Below are 19,349 nucleotides of genomic sequence, written 5' to 3' on the forward strand. Positions count from 1 at the left end.
TAATAGAAACTTAGTCTAAAAGTCTTACTAATCCTGGTCATGACTTATAATTTCCTATTTCATTAGCCAGTTTAAACGATAAAAATATACTTTTCATCTAGAATCACCATAATTCACATATAAACTTTCCAAATATTGCAATTAAAATATTTCAAAATTTTAATTCTCACCCCCTAACTAAATTAGGCATTGTCCTCAATGTCTAAATAAAATAACTGAAAGCTTACCATGATTGAAATAATCAGAGAAGGAGGGATATTACCTTAAATACGTGCCAAATTACATCAGCTAAAATCTGTAGAATTTATATTCTTAACAAAAGAAATAAGAGTGATGATTCATATGGATCAATACAACGACTAAATATTTGTCATGTGCTCAATCCGTAGAGTTATATGTCTCCAAAAAGGTGGAGAAAAGGTGCTAGAGTGGAATGTAAGAATCATATATATGTACAAATGACACGAATGAAAAATAAAAATAAAAAATAAACAATGAATAATAATAATAATAATAATAATAATAATAATAATAATAGCTTAAATCAATAGTTTCATTGTTGCATGGAATACAAGATTTGTCTTCGCCTACAAATGAAAGTGATAAAACCATGATAGACAATCAAGTACATGAGTGATCATATTATTTATGAATTTGAGCCTAAATAAAGTATTTTAGCAATACTGTTTTAATTTTGGGCGGCCTCTCTTTTTAACATCTATTTGCGAAAATGTCCTTGAATTAGTGAAGCACGGTGAATAAGTCATTAAAGTTCAAAATTGGATCACAAAAGAGCGAACAAGTCCTTAAGGTTTAGGACCTTCTTTCTCTCCGATTCCTAAACAAATACCCATAATCTACCCGTCTTTTCTAAACCCGAGGCCACCTGATCACCCTTAGTTCTCTTATTTCCCTCCTGACAACAGTAGACAAAATAGAAACCCGAATTCAATCAAAACTTCGACAACTCCATTCTCTTTCTCATTTTCGGTATTCTTTTCCTTATTGAATGCGAAATCGAATTCACCACGCCATCAAGAGAATATAAATTAAAAAGAGAATCTGAAAATTGGGGAATCACTTAGAACTGAAACTGGAGAAACTTGGAGGAGCTGATCGAAGCTACTGTTTGGGAATGTAGAGTTCCACAATTCAAAGTTGAAAACTGGTTGTGAACTAACTGGTGGTAGGCCTTGCCGTTTCATAAGTGCTCCTCATCTCGTGTGGTGTGACTGGAGGTTACAACGTCTGGTTCAGGTTGAAATTTTGACTGGTGATGACGTGAGGTGGGTGAAGGTGAGCGGTGGAGCTCCTGGTTAGTGGTGACAGACGGTGAGGTTTTTATTGCCGGCCGAAGGTTTTAAGGTGATGACGTTTAGTTAGGCTAAAGTTCGAAGATGAGCGGAAGAAAAAAAAAATAGAATGATATATCGGGCTTTGATATTTAGTTTCTCGAATAATTCCCTAGTTGGGTGGGCTTGCCTTAAGCTTCTAGGCCCAAATTGACTTATATGGGTATTTTGACTAGGAATTGTGTCCGAAGCATAAAAGGATTCTACTTCACTTAATTCACGTAGTGCTAGTCTAAGTAGCACACAATAACACATGTGCACAACATAGCAGTTCTAAACTCATATCAATTTAATACTCACGCATAAAAATATCACTCAATATATAATTATTGATATTCTAAGAAATTAAAAACAATTAATCCCATGACAGTAGGAAATAAAATTAACTTCTACGTATCCTTTTCCCAATACTATACCATAACGACTAAAAATAGATTAATTCTCTGTACTCTTGATACTTCAAGCTCCTTCCCAAACTTTTTGTGGTGATGGGATAGAGAATACAAAGATGTAAAAAGTGTTGAAGTAGTGAATTCAGGAGACGCTACAAAATATAGCTTTATAGGGGAAGTTTTAGAAGTGCTCCACGTCTCTATTAGTCCTAATCGTAAAGCTACAGCTTCTTGACGCTGGGCAAATTCTAACTCCTATTTGAACTCGAATTCCAAAATCTATCGCACTCTCCCTCTTTTTCCTTGCATGAATTGGGTTAGTTATCCTGGTTATATTGGGACTTCCCTAATCCTCTATCATTGTTTGAATTGGATTTAGAGAAAATTACTCATAGTTAGATATATAAAAAGCTAAAGAATCATCAACTCACCGAATTCTTTAGCTTTATATTTTCAGCACAGGTTCATGTACGCATCTATTTTATTTTATTATTATTTTTTTGTTCGATTTCCTTGTCATGAGCTACTATCTATTTAAACTACTTGGGTTACCTCCCATAAGCGTTACGTTTAATGTCGCCAGCCGACACAGAGGGGGGACTTAAGGTTACCCCCCTAACTAGCTTAGGTAATTAATTTTATAAATTTGTGGGTCTTTTATAGTCAGATTCCCTAGACTTAAAACTTGTTTGTAATCCAATTTTTGCTCTTTTATCTTCCTTCTTTTCCATGCGTGACCTATACATTTTAGTAGAGGGCGAGCCATCTTAATTAAATCTTTGATACATCTACGATTAAAAGTAGCTTGACATAAAGATGCTCGAATGTCTTTTATTTTTTCATGAGTTTGACCAGTGTCTAGTGGATGGGTTGCATCTAGCAATGCATTAGTCTGGTGTATAACACTATCCTTGTTATAATTTGTGCCTAATTGTGATACACATGATAAAAATGGATCTTTGTGGTGAGTAATTCTAAAACATTTATTAGCTATTGTGTGTACTACACATAGATCATCCATCTTTTCCGTATCATCGTCAGGGTTTTTAAATAGTGTAAATATGTTTACATCTACTCTCATATTCCCGAAAGTGATAGACATGTTCCCATTCCTACAATTAATTAAAGCTTCTGCTATAGCTAAGAATGGTCTACCCAAGATGATAGGAATTTGGTTTCCATTTGTAGGTAAAATGTCAAGAACTATAAAATCAACGGGGTAATAAAAATTAGAGACCTTGATAATCACATCCTCTATTACTCCTTGTGGAATCTTAATAGATCTATCAGCTAACTGTAGTCTAACATTTGTTGGTTTCAAGTCTTTTAACCCTAGCTGTTTGTAAACTGAGTAAGGTAACAAATTCACACTAGCACCTAAATCCAATAATGTTTGATCAATGTAGTCCTCTCCTATTCTACACGTAACTGTAGGACTACCGGGGTCCTTATGTTTTACTACGGCTTTGTTCTGTAGAAAGGATGAACAACTTTGTGCAATGAAAGTGTCCTTAGGAATATTTGTTTTCTTCTTCACTAGGCCTTTTATAAATTTAGCATATGAAGGTATTTGTTTAATTGCACTTAGAAAAGGAATATTGATATGTAGATTTTTAAAAATATTCATAATGTCATTATATTGTGCTTCCTTTTTGTTATCTTTTAACCTAGAGGGGAATGGTGCGGGTGGAATTTTTTCGGTTACCTGCTCTTTGATTTTTTTAGTTTCAACTGGCTTTTCCTTATCTTTTGTTATAACAACTTCATCAGAATCAGGTATGCCAACTTTGTTATCTACTTTTTTTCCTGACCTAAGGGTAGATATTGAGTTAATTGCCTCTGTGGGTGCGGATGAAGGGGTGGTTCCAACTTGATAAACATTTCTACCTTTAGGGTTTTGTTCAGGTTGACTTGGTAATGTTCCCTTGGGTCTGTCTACTAGACTAGCTAGTATTTGATTGAATTGTTGGCTTATCTGTTGAGTTATTTGTTGAGCCATAATATCAATTTTTTGGTCAATTCTTTTGAATTCATTCTCGGTTTTGGTGGCTAAAGCTTTCATGGTTTCATCTGTGGTGTTGGGTTGGGTTTGGTAATTAGCCATAGGATCATTGGCTAATTCTCTATTCATGTTTGTTTGTTGTTGTTGTTGTGGGTAATACGTTGGAGAAGGTGCTACTACGCTTCTATTATTCATGTATTGTTGCCTATTGTTCCCTTGATTACCTTGAAAACCATATTGGTTTTGCTGTGGAGACATGTTTTGCCTCCATGAATTGTTTGAGTTATTCCTAAGATATGGGTTATAGTTGTTGTTGTTGTTGTTAAAATTATTTTGATAACCCTGTCTTTTGAATGTATTAAAAGCACAAACATCATTAGTACCTTGAGCAACAAACATAGAGCAAACTGAGGTGTCGTGATCTATAGTAAGACAATTTTCACAAAATTGGTTGACATTCATTGCTTGTTGAGGTTGATTATTCATTGGAGAATTTAAAGTAAATGAATCAAATTTCTTGTTTAAAGTTTCAATTCCTGTGGATAAACTAGCAATGGCACCTTCAAGTTTCTCATTGAGTTCATTTTTAACCTCATACATACCTGGTTTACTAAAACTCATCCCCCCATCTACCCATGCCATGTCCTCATGGTCACTACTATTGGCCCAATCCTTAGAACTCTCAGAAAAGTTTTGCAAAAAAGTGTTGGCTTTATCAGGAGTAAGACTAGTAAATCTTCCTCCATTCATTGATTCAATTAACTGACGGTTCATATTTGAAAGACCTTTTATAAAGTAATGTACGATATTAAGTATGTCAAAACCATGATGTGGACAACGGACAAGTAAATCATTAAATCTATCCCATGTTGTATGAAACTCTTTATTAGGTTTTCCTTTGAAGGTTGAAATAGCCAATTGCATGGCGTCAGTCTTACGTAAAGGGTAATACTGTTTCATAAACTTTTGTGATAGTTGCTCCCAAGTAGTTATAGAATTAGAGGGTAGGGATCTATACTAACGTAGTGCGACATCCTCAAAAGTCAAGGGGAACAACCTTAATCTAGTCTCTTCAGGGGAAAGATGAGGTGCTTTAAAAGTACTTAATATGCTCAAGAACTTACTCAGATGATTAGATGATTCTTCATTTGTTTTCCATAGTATCATGGCAACATATTAAGAATGGTGGGCTTAATCTCATAGTTATTGTTATTGTCGGGCATCACTATGCAGTTCGGTGGTTGAACCGCGATAGGTTGAAACAAGTTGCTAAGAGTTCTTTGATCAGCCATGGCAGGTAATGGTACTCTCTCTGGTGTATCTTCTAAGTCTGCTAGTGGTGTGTGTGTTTCAAATTCAGAATCAGCAGATCCTGAGTTCGATGGTGTAGTCTCTTCCAAAACCAGAATTGGAAGATTGTTACAAGAATTAGCTCTTCTGATTAAACGTTTACGAGGTGAATCACGAAACCAAGTTTTCATGCACTAGATAATAAAGCTATATAAAATAATCTAATATGCACTTAATTAACTAAATTATATTATCAAACTATATGATGCTAACTATTAATGCTAATTATGAAACTGCTAACAGGGATTCACAGTGGAAGAGAAACACTTACTGTTACAGCAAGCAAAACAAGTCCAAAAATTTTGAAATTTTTATAGAAGCTACCTGATATGTCCAGAAAGTAGTCTGTAAAATTTTAGAGTAATCGGAGCTTGCTAAGTCCCTCCTCTGTACTGTTCAATCCTGCAGAGTCCAGTGAATAAGCTTTCTGCACACACTGTAAACAATCGATTGAATAATAAGTAAAAGAGCACTAAAAATCATGAAAGTCTTACTGGAGTCTCCTGACGTGTCAGGGATGATCCTGTAAAAAATTTGGATTATTTGGAGTTTTACAGATCCTTCTTCTCGACTGTTCTTCCAGAGACCTTGGTCCTGAAAAGCTACAGAAACACACTGAAAATAAGCAACTAGTTAAGTGGTCAAAACAGGTCAAACAATACTCAATTTTTACTGGAAGCTCCTGACGAATCGAGGTTCCTCCTGTAAAAAATTTAGAATTTTTGATAATGAGAAAATAACTCTGCTCGACTGTTTTTACAGATGCTTGTGTCCTGAAAACTGAAAACGGGGTACTGCAAAGACGATGTTAGTTACCTAGTTAAGACAAGTACTAAAAATTTGAAAAAATTTCAATAAATTATCGATACTGTACAGATCAACTCTGTAAAATTTCAGAATTTTTTGAAATTTATATATACATTTTATGTACTGTTCTTTTCTATTAAACAAACACTAAACTTTATGAAAATACTTTCTACTATGCAAATCTAATTGAATTATGCTAAATATGAAATTTATACTATATGAATTCCTAAATTAAAGTAATCTAAATTAAATATTCTATCACCTAATCAATTTAGAGCGGGCAGCGGCGCTATTGAAAAAGCACGCAACACGTAATTATTTGTATCGTTGTTTGTGTTATGTATCTTTTGCAAATCTTACTTAACCTATTATATATTGATTAGTATAGTGGCTAGTAAGGTATCAATCCTACTCTAAATAACTAGTTGATTATAATAGAAATTTCTAATTTAAATTACTCTAATGGATGCAAGTAAAAGATGTGGCTAAGTAATAATCAATATATGGTTGATTTGATTTGAGATTGAAACTATGCATAAACTAAATTAAATTAAATATATGAATATGAATAAAGAGAAAGAATATCTTGGGAGAGATGAATCCACCAAAATCATAGAATTAGTCTAATAGATCTATCTATCATGCTTAATATAAATCACCAATAGAAACTCACCATACCTACAAACCTTATGCTCATAACCATGATGATAATATGTGGCTTTCAACATGCTTTCTATCTTTCTATCAAATACTTCTTCAATCTCCAATGATATCTTCTATCTAACTAAATTGTGCTTTAAGTGGCATTCAATATACAACTCTAGGTGCCATGGAAAATCCACATGTGGCATTAATCATACAACTAATTGAGGTGCTATAAAGAATCCAATCATCACACTAAAACACTAAAAACTAGAAGAAAAGAATCTAGGGTTTGTAGTATTTGGCTCTACACAATCATGAATTACCCTAAGACCTCCTAACCTCCACAGAAGCGTTAGATCAATGGACGAATAAGAAGAAACTCAATGAGAGATTTAAACTAAAACATGATAGAATAAGAACTAAACTAAAACATACGAAAAATGCTTCATCTCCCCTCCCAAGAGAAGGGAGATTAGCCCCTTATACTATGCTATGAACACAATATGAAAAGGAATAATCTTTATAGCTATTAATGGTGAAAATGTCTGAAATTTCTTCTCTCTTAATTCTAGATCTAAGATGCAAACACTAAATTTCCTAGCTCATGTAAACTGAGGTTTTTGTGCCTTATATATTGGCTTACATGCTCGTTTGGATAGAGATCTGAATCCTATGTTTATTTTGTGTCAAACTCTCTGTAATATTTCTAGAAGCAATCCTGAAAAAGTTAAATTTGGTTGGACCAAAGTTGGACGTGACCCACTTTGCCCTGCAGGCTATTTCCCAAGCTGCAGTTTCTGACAATTTTCAGTTTCCTAATTCTTGTGAAACTCTGATTTCTTGTCCATGTTGATCTCATTTTCCTATGAAGTCGAAATTAAGGCTTTGAGATCAGATTGAAGACTCTTCTAACTTAATTATTATCCTCTTTTAGAGTCCCATTAGGCTTGGCACTTATGGAGACAAATATGATGTTTTTGCCCTAGGCCTTTAGCTGTAATTCCCAGTGACTCCTTTTTGACTTGTTTGACTTCTTTTCCCTCCATATTTCACATTTAGGTTCTTTGACCTGCAAAAACTCAAATTGCATCATATTAGAATATTTAAATATAAAATGGAGATTAACATACACATAATTGGGGTTATAAATCATTACTTTTGAGCACTTATCAGAGATGGAGTATCTCACATTGAGAAGATGGAGAGTAGAGAAGAAGCACCCAATCCCCCCTCTTTTGTTAGTTCCCTCATCATTTATAGCTTGTGACATTTGGTCAATGTGGCTCTTGAATGAGCTTAAATGCGGATGTAATAAAGTGCATGACTGTTGTTACAGAATTGTTGTAACGGCTGCGCCTTTCCATCTTTGAGCATTAAAAGGCCTGGCTGAGGTCTTGGTATAAGCGACCTAGTTGAGGTCTTGGTATAATTTTGTGATAAGTTGTGTTGGACACGGGTATAATATACATTGGCTGTGTATATTAGTCCCTCACAGTACCGATAGAATTTATAGTGCTTTCCCTGATTCAGTATTGCATAAAATCCTATTTTTGTTTGGACATGGCTGTGCTTGGTTCACATATTTTTATTTCTCGAAGAAACTGAGTTCTTGGTTTCACTTTGCCTGAAAATATAATCCGTGAATCTCTTTTTTATATGTTTGGTTAAAAAAGAAAACAATTTCATAGTCTATATCAAACCCTCAAAAGGTAGATCACTCCTGTGGACCACTAGATCAAACCTCTCCCCCAATCAGAATACATAAAAGATAGAATGGAAGAATATATAGAAAACAACTTCCCTTTTATTTTAAAGGAAGTTGGTTTCTTCTGTTGTACATGCTCAGATAATCTATTTTCCACTATTCTATTTTTCTCAGATTACAAAACACAACTGAGATTTCAAATTCCATAAAATCATTTTCTTTTCCTCACTTTTCCGTGAACCAAACGTAGCCGAAGTATGTGGTTGCCGTTGCCACGAGCTGTATTTCAAAAAGATGTTGGCGACAACTGCGCCAATAGCCACTATTTGTTACCTTATGATGGTATGCTGCCTTGGCCACTAGCCCACTACGTCATGATGCATATAACATAACTCTTATCATCATCCTACCTATATTAATATCCGTTTATCCCAAGATGCTCATAGTGAGCCACATCAGCAAAGTTTTTAAAATAGTCCCTATTTGAAAAATAATTACTTGCCTTCTTACCAAACTAACCCTGAATTTGGCCTGCTCTCTAATTTAATATAAATTAAAATTGTCCTTTCATGTGTTATGCTAAAACAAAAAACAAAGCTACGCATTATTTCATTATTTCAAATGTACGCATGGGATAAAAAAAACAAATTCTAAAAAACAATAGATTAGTTAATTGATATGTATTAGTTATTGGATATGGATATGGATATGTATTAGTTAATAGATATAGATATGGATTACTTATTGGATATGGATATGTTAAACTTCCAAGTGCTTCCCTTAAATATAGGCCCAGACATGATGGGTTTAAGAATAACAGGCCCGGCCACAGGTCGGGCTGCATGGCTAGTAGTTAACTAATGTTGCAGTTGGCAATTGATATGGGGGTTCTCATTTTGTCTGGGCGGTGACACTATAGCAATAGAGCACCTCATGCGAAGAAACTTTCCATTTATTTATATATTTAAGAAGAAACCTCCAGTGGGGGGAGGGGTTCGGCAGACTTTTCAAGTTTATTAATCATAAAAGAATTAAGGATAAAAGTCACCACTGAACTTGTTGTCATTTACATCCCAAATTTTTTTCTAAGCGAAAAAAATCCTGAAGTTGCAAGTATCAAATGCAACAGTTAGTTTCATAAATGACGTTAGATATATATGATGTCATTTTATTTTTTACGTACATGACATCATTGATCATTTTATTTACCTTGTAATTTATTTTCCAATGTGGCAAGAAATAAATGAATGATGTGGAAATCAATCAGCAAGTCAACTTGAATGGTCACCTGTAATTGTATAAATTGATCATCTTCTTTAGCAATTCCAACAGTCATAGCCATAAGAAAAAAACCCTAGCCACCAAATAGTTTGATTTCTATTCAATTCTATGAATAATTCAGGTATGTAATATAGGTATTGTTATTAATTTTTCCTTCATTGTTCGCAAATTCTAATCAACAACGGAATTCAGGAATTCAGAACGGATAAACAGCCAAGTTTTGTGTTTGGGTATTTTAGAGGAGCTGAATTCAACAATCAAGAAGAAAAGAGAAGAATAAACAGCCAAGTTTTGCGAATTATTTTTTATTATTTTTTATACAAGAAACAAGCTGGGGTTAGACCAACCGTGGTACTTTTACTTGAGTGGAGAATATTTTACATTCTATATACAAGATAGCATTAGCATCCTTTGGATTACAAAAACAGTAGGATGTGGAATACAAAAACAGTAGCAAGCATCGTCAGTGCTGCGAATGGACAACTGTACTGTGGATTTCCTTCAAAATATGTTAAGGTCTGAACCCCGTCATCAAATTGTAGTCACTGTTACTCTTGTTCGCCTAGAAGAATGGAGAGAAAGCCTCAATGAAACCTGCAGCTTGACAACAAAGTACCCTCACAACTTTAAAACACGAAAGTTGACAAACTCCAACATAATATTCTGAGAGGCCCGCGGAACTCTTTGTAGAATCTTCCATACTACCCACATCATTTTCTCTCTGCTGTGAGGCCATACTTGAGCAAGGACAATCTTAATCTTCCTCAAGGCAGTTGCTTTCTGCAGCAAAACTATCAAAAGTCTGACTTCATTCTCGCACCCTAAGAAATTCCTGATCTCAACAGATTCAAGGTGTTCCAGCAGGCATTGAAATTGCAGCCACTCTTCCCAGTTTGCTTCCATAATTGTTGAATAAAATGAAGGCTACACACGATAAGCATATACGGCATTATTAATCACAGATTAAGCACCTGAAATGACTCGATAAACTGTTATGTGGAATTGGAAACTCCAAATTAACAACTAAAATGGAAGTTACAATTTGCACTACAGATTAGCGAGAATCGAAGATACAATTAATAACTGACATAAGGTGTAGTGTAACCTGGAAGCAAACAGTGATTACCTCATCCCAATACAGTCGTCCTTGATAGGAGTTGAAATTTGTCTACAAGATCATCAAAGTTGAACAATAAATCAAGATCAATTATCAATTAAGAGTAAAATTGTAAAACCAAAATTGAACTGATAAATGCTTTTACCCAAGTCATTTTGAGGAGAAGAGTTTTAATGTTAGGCGAGTCCATTAATAATTGTAATAGATCACATGCATCATTTGGGCTTGATGTAAGCTTGAAATGCCTAAGATTGGAGAACTGAGAGGACATGCGTTGTATCTTCAGGGCTGATGAGAACATCTATTAACACCAGAAAGGATAACAAAAGGTTTATTTACATCAACATAGCATTTATCATGCGATAGCTAAGTAATGCACTGAACTGAACGAAATGAAACAGATTACCTCCAACGAAGAAGCCGAAAGTGTTAGAGATTCTGCATGACAAAGCCCTTCCAGAACCTGTATCACCCGTTTAGCATTCTCTTGCTTTGTTCCAAGAGGAACAAAATGTTCATTAACCTTCAAGTCAATCACTGCAGACTCAAGAGAAGAAAGATTGTCTAGAGAAAACCTTTTACTAATGTAATCTCGGACCTTTAAGAAAGTAAGCTTTGGAGCCCATATCTTTGTGTCGTAGTGTTTGAAGCATCCATAATTTTGGTCATAAGTTATAATTACCAACTTCTTTAGCTGCGGCGAGGAAACAATAAGATCCTCTAGATGCATAAATTCACAACACTTAAGACTCAAAACTTCAAGAGCTGGACATTTAGAGAGACAATCATTAACCAAAGTCATATCAAGAACAACTCTTGTAAGATGTAGCGATTTCAGCAAAGGTAGGTCGACTGAATGAGGATTTCTAAGCCAGAGGAACCCATCAACACCTTTCAATTTCAATACCCTCAATGATTTCCAATTGAAGATACACTGAGGCAGCTCACTAGACAGTTTCAGATGGATCTCTTGAACATTTCTTAACACATTAATCACCTTGTCCAAGGAATTCTTAAATGGATATTTCTTAAACCATGGATAGAAACGTTGATCAAAGTTCAGAACACGTAGAGAAGACCATAAATATCTCCATCTTCTCGACAAAAGGCTAGTTACTACTGCAGCTTTTATGTCTAAAAAAGAGAGTATGTAAAGAATAACATCCTCGTTTAAATTACTAATGATGTCTTCACTCTGTCCTAATTGATGTCTACCATTAGTAACACAAAGCGTCTTCCTCATATCCATGATATTATTAATAATGTGTAGTGTATCCTTGACATAAATTAGTACACCTTGTATTTCCTAATAATGTTGTGAAGATGAGCTTCAACCAATTAGCTGAAGTTATTTCTGTTCTTTGCATCGACCTTCTATGGATACTTGACAATTAAATGGTCATCTCCCACTACATGCACATAATTCAGAAACAAAAAATTAATACATATTAGCCACAAAAAATCACACAATACTCATTAGAGAAATTGGTTGATCATATAATATATGAATGCAGAAGAGCACATACATGATAGATTGATAATGAGAGTTGAGAATTCAGAAACATCAGAATTGAAGCAAAACCCATTGATGCAGAGGAGGGCATTGGAATTGGTTGAATTGTGATATTTATTAATTGGTAACAAAATCGCTGATAATTCAGTTGTTGTTTTTGTTTTCCAGAATTTAGTATGAAAGCATAATATAATATGTATAAGAAAAGTATAACACCACCCATTGATTATTTCGAGATTAATGTAAAGAGAAAGGGGAGTGATGACTTACATAGTGGAAGGAGAGGGTTGTGAAGGCTTTAATAAGATTATAGCTATATGTGGAGAGTTTAAGCCATAGATATCATCGTACAGACAAGGCTTTAATCTCGGTCGGGTCAATTTAGTATTTTGACCCAATTCCTATTCCCTTGTTGGTAACAGGGGTTGATCACTTTGACCCGAAGGGTTGTGGACTTGTTGTGGCCATACCATAAAAAGCCAACAGCCCACCAAAATGAGTATTCAGAAAAAGAGATCAAGAGACAATAGATGCGCCGACAAGATAAAAGAGGGAAAAACACAACAAGAGCAGAAAGTCCATCTAGACTGGCTTTACAAAATAAGAAATAACCACCAACTTTAGCACAAGCTTAATGTGTAATCAATCCCCATGCTACTATTTTCTTCTACACGGGCAATTTTACCTTTGAACTCATCGCATATCACCTTAAGCTCATTTTCAGTAACAACCTTGTCACTTTCCAACGTACCAAGCTTATACTTCAATCTGTCACACTCTTTCTTCTTCTCATCAAGCCCAATCGACAACTCATAAAGTTTTTCCCGGCCTACACGTTTCCAAACCTTTCGCCAAAAAGTTGACTCCCTCCGTCGCAGTCCTCTCTCGTTCACAAAACAATCTTAAATTCCTTTTGAGAGCATAGCAGACTGCTCTATAATGCTTTACCTGAATATCTGCATTGTCCCTAGCTAAGAGATTCCACCTTATGTAGCTGATCCCCCAACCTATCGTTCTCTTTCTTTTTCTCTTCAAGCGCGATTAGCAATTCAGAACATCTAACCTTGTACATTTCCAAATCTTCTTCTAAACGGGACACCTTTTCTATGAGCTTGTCGGAGAAAGTCTTACAATTCTGGAGCTGAATTTCAGTATTATAATTGAGAAATTCCACGTTACGTTGCTCATATTCCAATGTAAACTTCTCTTTCTTCATTTCTTCAAGCGCGATCAGCAATTCAGAACATCTAACTTTGTATATTTCCAAGTAGTTTATCAAACCATTGATTCTCTCTGTCGCAATCTTAGAATCTTCTTCTATATGGGCTACCTGTTCTTTTCTTTTTTCCAGGTCATCTTACACCCCTTGAGCTCATTTTCAGTAGTAATCTTACCACTCTCCAACTTACCAAGCTTATCCTCCAATGCAAGAATCTCTTTCTTCTTTTCTTCAAGCGCAATTGTCACACAAGAACTATTAGCCCTTTGCTGTTCCAAATCTTCTTCTAAATGGTTTACCGTTTGTATGAGTTCGTCCGAGATAGTCTTATATTTCTCGAGCTGAATAGCAGTAGCAATCTTCTTAGCTTCCAACTTACCAAGCTTATCCTGCGCCTCAATATCCGATCTCTTCTTCTCTTCAAGCTCCAATGACAAGTCAGAGAGCTTAGACATACACTCTTCCAAATCTTTGGCAGAATAATCCTCTGCATTTTTCATCATCTTTTTCTCTCTAGAAATCAAAACCTGCTCCACCTTATCAAAATTGGCTGACCGATAATTGGATTTCAAGTAAGTAATGAGCTCTGTAATGCTCAGGGTCTCCAGATATCCCGCCTCAAAAGTCCTAATTTTCTCCATGCAAAGAAAAACATCGTTAATTAGAAATTTATAAGAAAAATACTAATCAGAAAAAAAGCAACATAGTTTAAATAGTGATATTCAATTAAGGAAAATTAGAATAAATTTACGTCCACTGAGCTATATATTCAGCCAAAAGCTCAAAACAAAGAAATGGCTAAAAATAGTTAGAGATACTCTCTTTTTTTTGCTGGGTAAGTAAGACATACTCAAATAAGGTGGTGCACGTACTCGTGCTTACAAAAACTGTATATTATGACATGGTACTGAGTGTAAAGCCATAGAGTTCTTATGAGAGTAGGTTAGAAAGAAAGGTTAAAATGTTGATTTGCATGTCAATATACACACAATTTGTGAAAAAGAGACCAATCTCCAACAATGTATCGGTCTTTAATTCTGCACCTTAACTACTTGTAGATTTGTGTTTGAGCAACGATGTGTTTTTGGTGTACATACTCGTATATGGTTCATCTCTCCATGAGTAGTAGCCATTTGGTAACCGAAAGTTGCAGTTGCATTATTGAAACATTGCAGCATAGTTGTAATGAACAAAAAACTACATGAAATTTTATTATCTGAAGTTCAACAAGCCATTATTCCTTCTGATACTTCTTGTAAAGGTTGTTTTTTTGTTAACCTTACAAATGTAGGCATTATTCCTTCTGATACTTCTTGTAAACATTACCGTTTTACCTCAGGTCGGTAATAGGCCGATGTTTTTATTTTCTCCAGTATGTAGCTTGGAGATCTTGTCAAGACAAATAACTCACGCTTCGTGCGCGCCCCGGTACCGACCTGGTCCTTGTGGTCCGGTCGCTTTTTGAGGGCGGGCAGGCGCCCGAGATTGTTGTGACTTCCTATTGTTCACCTTCGTGATCTAAAGCTTCCTGTAGCTTTATATATTTGTACACGTGAGTGTACAAGTCTTCCAATTTTTCAAGACCCTCCTTCATGAGCGACCTGTATAGCCAGGTGTTTTTCCGGATTGCCTTGGTGAATGTCAAGGTTGCAAATGACTCTTGGATCGGAGGTCGCTTTCTATAGACAACAAGTCTGTCTTGAATTACCCTAGCTAAGAAGGAGTGGATTGACTCGTCTTTCTTATGAGACAACATGAAGAGTGAGTCGATGTCGGTTTTTTTACGTCTGTTGTGGATGTAATGATTAGTGAACTAGTTGGTTAGCTTCTCGAAACTATCGATGGAGTTTGGTTCCAGTGAGTAGAACCAGCCGAGGGCTCCTTCTTTCAGACATGCAGGAAACAAGCGGCATTGCAAGTAGTCGAACTCGTGCGCACTGTAGAGTGCGAGGCTCTGGATGTAGCGAGCTACGTGTTGACCGGGACACGTACTGCCATCATATATTGCAAAGCATGGCTGAATGAAATCGTGTGGGGAGGGTTTATTGAGTACCTCCTGTGTGATTGGGGATGCTCGATAAGTTTTCAGCATCTTCTGGACGATCTGAGTGGCGTCCTTCTTCATAGTACTCTGGTCAATTCGCTGGGATAGCTCGTTGATTTGCTAGTTCATTTCGTTAATACCGTCCTCAGCGGTGACTCCGTTGGGGTTCTGGGCTGCCACCTGACTTTTGAGTGCGACATTTCCCTGTCGTAAGAGGGTGATGTTGTCGTTCATGGTTCCCATCTGGGTGGCCATGTTCTTCATTTGTTCTTGTAGGTTGTTCATGCTTCGTGGGCTTGAAGGTTTTTTTGTTTGTAGGGTGTGAACTCAAGAAATCGAGCCACAGACGGCACCAATGTAAAGATTGTTTTTGGTTAACCTTACAAATGTTGACAATCTTTGGGGAGAAAGGTGTTTGTGGGATTAAATTGACTGAGTTCATTTGGACGAACTGCCTACGTATCAAGTTCTCTCTGCTGGGGGGAGACTTGAATCAGGTCAGACGTAGTTCCTCTTCTCTTTATATAGGCAAGATGCCCGCACTTCCTCTTCTCCCGTGTCAGGTCAAGTTCAAGACTTAAAGCTCTTTAATGAGTCATGATGGAGAGGCGTGGTGAGTAATGGAGTGTGCACCGGGAGCTCCAGTCTTAATGATGACAGTTGTGGTGTCCGTTACTAGCCGTTGTCGTGTGAACAAGCATGGACCTTTGGAGGTCACCTGACGGTCGAACTGGCATGTCGGTCTCCCTGAAGAGATTGATCACTTGGTTCGATGTGTTGAGAAGCTATATGGACTGTTCGTGTTGTAATTAAGCAACATAAAAGAATACTTGGTACAAATCGGTTGGTAGTTTTCGCTTGTGTTGTACACGTGTATGATATCCATAGGATTTGGGTATTAGTCCCTCACACATCCCCCACTCAGCAGATCGTTGTAGGGCGTTCAGAGCAATCTGGTGAGAGTTTTAAGGTAGCACGTGAGGAGCGCATGCGAAAAGGAATTTTGAAAAAAAGAATAGTACGTAACCACTTCAGTTCCCTGGATGGTGCAAAAAACCCGTGATTACCAAATATGGCTTAGTAGAAGACGTGTCGTTATAGGGTTTAGTGGCATGATTACTTGTATTGGGAATCGAAAGGGTGTCGTATTGAATACGCTTTGGAGAATTGAAAGGTTCACTTTGGTCATATCTACCTACCATTCGCACCATTTCTCTTTAGCACGATTTAGAGAGTAATAGGTTAGTTCTCTGCCATTTTCTATATATGTCGTTGTTTAGATAGCATTTGTTGGTAGATAGGTCGTTGTTGGTCTTGTAAAGCTTGTGTTTTTAGAAAGAATGTTTGATTATGAGGATACCCGTTCTGATGATCTAGAGAGATCGCTATGGTCAGAAAAAGAAGAGGTTTCTGGATCCGTTGTTGTTATTTCAAGTAGTGACGATGCGGATGATGGTTCTTCCTATAGTAGCTGGCCCTGTAGGTCTGTAAATAGGAGTGCACTAAGGAGTTTTGGAGATTTGAGGGAAAGGTTTAGCATAAACATACCCGAACTAGAAATACAATTTGGGGGATGTAGATAATGTGTTTAGTAGTAGTTTTGTCCCTATAAATAGAGGGGTTGTTGTTTGCGTAGGGCAACTGAGAGCGAGAATGCGCTTGCCATTCTCGAAGTTGACTTGTGATGTCTTAAACTTCTGTGGGAAGGCTCCATGTCAGTTCGTTGGAAACAATTGGAGACTTTTTAGGGTTTTATATGTTAAACGAGTCAGGTGAGTACGACATTATGTTGAATGATGTGTTAGAACATTTTGTTGTGAAGCGATCTAGGTCGAACAACTTTAGTCTGCAAACTATGACTAGCAAGTCGTCTGTTTTGGATGGAGTGGTAACGAGTCTTGGGAGCAAAGACCGTTGTTGCTGAAAGGGAAGTATTATGTGCCTAGAAGTAGTTTGAGGCGTAGGAATTGTAATTTTGATGGTACGTTTATACTGTTCTCTATGTTTGGGATGATTTGTTTCTCTTTTTCTTGCTAATGTTGATATGTATTTGTTTGTTGAATCTGCAGATGTTGTGATTACGAACAGGAGTTGTTGAGGAGAAATTGAGAGGTTTGCGAGGCTCAGGCGATCTGAGAAGAGGGAGATTCTTGAGGACGTTGCTTGCTATTTTACTAAGCGTGGTGGTGAGGGGGTAAGATCACAGAGGAGGCAACAAAAGAAAAGAGCGCGAGCTGCGGTTGTTACTAATTCAGAAACAGAAGTTGTTATGGAGAGAGAGGATAGTGACTTGATTAACCAGGAGGCTCGCCGTAGGAACCGCTCTGGGCCTGTGAAGGCTGAAGGTGACGCGGGTGCATCGAGGAGTGGAGCTGGTGTGATGAAGCGTACTGCGCCTCGTATTGGTGGGAACTCCGATGTCACTCCTGTGGGGCCGGGAAGGCAACAAAGGGAGAACACCCCACTTGAGATGGAAGAGCTAGCCTTCTCGGGGCGTGACTCTCTACTAAAGAGGAAGGCTGGTCCCTCGGATGGTAGACCTGTGAAGAGTGCCAGGGTGGATGGTGGTAGCAGGCGCTCTGTTCCTGTTGTAGAGCGTACTGGGTGGTGACCTAGTTCAGGTCCTAGGTCGAGGACCGAGCTTGATATGAGCGGTCTGGACTTGGAGACTTTCAAGGCTGGGTTGTCTCAGATTGCTACCCCGGGCTCACGTGCTCCTGCTGTGAAGGCAAGAATCCTTGGTAAGTCAATTGGGAAGTCTGTGATGAACCAGGATGATCTGGATCGGAACCTAGTGTATTTTAATGATCATGGTAAGAAACGAACTGTTAAGCGAGGTGACTGTAGTTACAAGTCGGCCAAGTTGGTAGTATGTGTTTCTCTATGAGAGTTGTTTTGGTACAATAGAGCTGGTTTCTCGAGCTTGCCTAGGCAGTTCTCCTTTATTAGTAGCTTTCATTTTGTTATTTCAACGAACTGGTTTTCCGGATTGTTCTGGGTAGTTCGGGGTGATGACTCTATAGAACTAGTTTACTGAGTATGTTCAGGCAGTTCGTATTTTGCTCCTATGAAATGCATGTTTGCTTCGAAGTATTAGCTTACTTTTATCTGAATGCTTGTTTTGACATCTCAGTAGGAATTTTGACTTGGAGATGTATGTACTGTAGTCTAGGAAGACTTATGATGCATTTGAAGTATTTGGGCTTGATTGACAAGCGTTTTGATTCTAGAGAGTGTTTAGGGCTCGAGTGAGCATGTTTACTCTTAGGAAGCGTTCTGCACTGAGTTGACCCTAGAGTCATAGGTTTCCAACTAGTGAGAAGTGTTAAGGCTAAGTAGCCTGTGAGCTATGTAGCCCTGAGCTCGAGTGAGTGTTTTATTATGTTGAACGTTTAAGCTCTGGAAAGCATTTAAGTTCAAATAATCGTTAGGCTCTTAGAGAGCATTCTGCACTGAGTTGACCCTAGAGTTGTAGGTTTCCAACTAGTGAGAAGTGTTAAGGCTAAGTAGCCTGTGAGTTATGTAGCCCTGAGCTCGAGTGAGCATTTTCGCACGGAGAACGTTTGAGCTCTTGAGAGCGTTAGCATTTTGCTCTTCGAGAGCGAGTTGTGCGTTTATTTAATAACGTTGAGAGATTGCAGTGTATTAATGCAAAATGAAAACTATGTGTACAGTGTTAAGAGTAAGAACTCAATGGAAACAAAATTTTTATTGATTAAATTTCTTTAACAAGAAAGTATTCCGAGGACGTGGTAATGCCTGCCTGTCTTGGGTTTTGATCCAATATGCTCCATTGCCAACGACTCGTTCCACTATGTAAGGGTCTTCCTATGTTGGTGCCAGTTTCAAGTCATCTTTAGTCTTTTTCAAGACTAGGTTGCCAGGTTGAAAACTTCGAGGGTTAACTCGCTTGTTATATGTT

At 37.1% G+C, this 19,349-nt stretch overlaps 1 protein-coding gene across 3 annotated transcripts; it reads right to left on the reverse strand.

The window, feature by feature from the left end:
• Nucleotides 1-9,823: 9,823 nt before the first annotated feature.
• On the reverse strand, nucleotides 9,824-12,648 carry LOC147511268 (F-box/LRR-repeat protein At4g14103-like). 3 transcript variants are annotated; one of them, XM_086602991.1, is made up of 5 exons: nucleotides 12,435-12,648; nucleotides 11,058-12,060; nucleotides 10,797-10,952; nucleotides 10,640-10,702; nucleotides 9,824-10,458 (listed from the first exon to the last, which is right to left on the reverse strand). In XM_086602991.1, the coding sequence occupies exons 2-5, from the start codon at nucleotides 11,898-11,900 to the stop codon at nucleotides 10,153-10,155; spliced, it is 1,368 nt and encodes a 455-aa protein (XP_086459117.1). In that variant the 5' UTR covers nucleotides 11,901-12,060; nucleotides 12,435-12,648; the 3' UTR covers nucleotides 9,824-10,152. The 3 variants fall into 3 exon arrangements, with proteins under 3 accessions (XP_086459117.1, XP_086459115.1, XP_086459118.1); XM_086602989.1 differs by having other exon boundaries at nucleotides 12,178-12,648; XM_086602992.1 differs by having other exon boundaries at nucleotides 10,661-10,702; nucleotides 12,178-12,636.
• Nucleotides 12,649-19,349: the final 6,701 nt, after the last annotated feature.

Source organism: Coptis chinensis, chromosome 3, assembly GCF_015680905.1.
Source record: "Coptis chinensis isolate HL-2020 chromosome 3, ASM1568090v1, whole genome shotgun sequence".
NCBI classification, from domain to species: Eukaryota; Viridiplantae; Streptophyta; class Magnoliopsida; order Ranunculales; family Ranunculaceae; genus Coptis; species Coptis chinensis.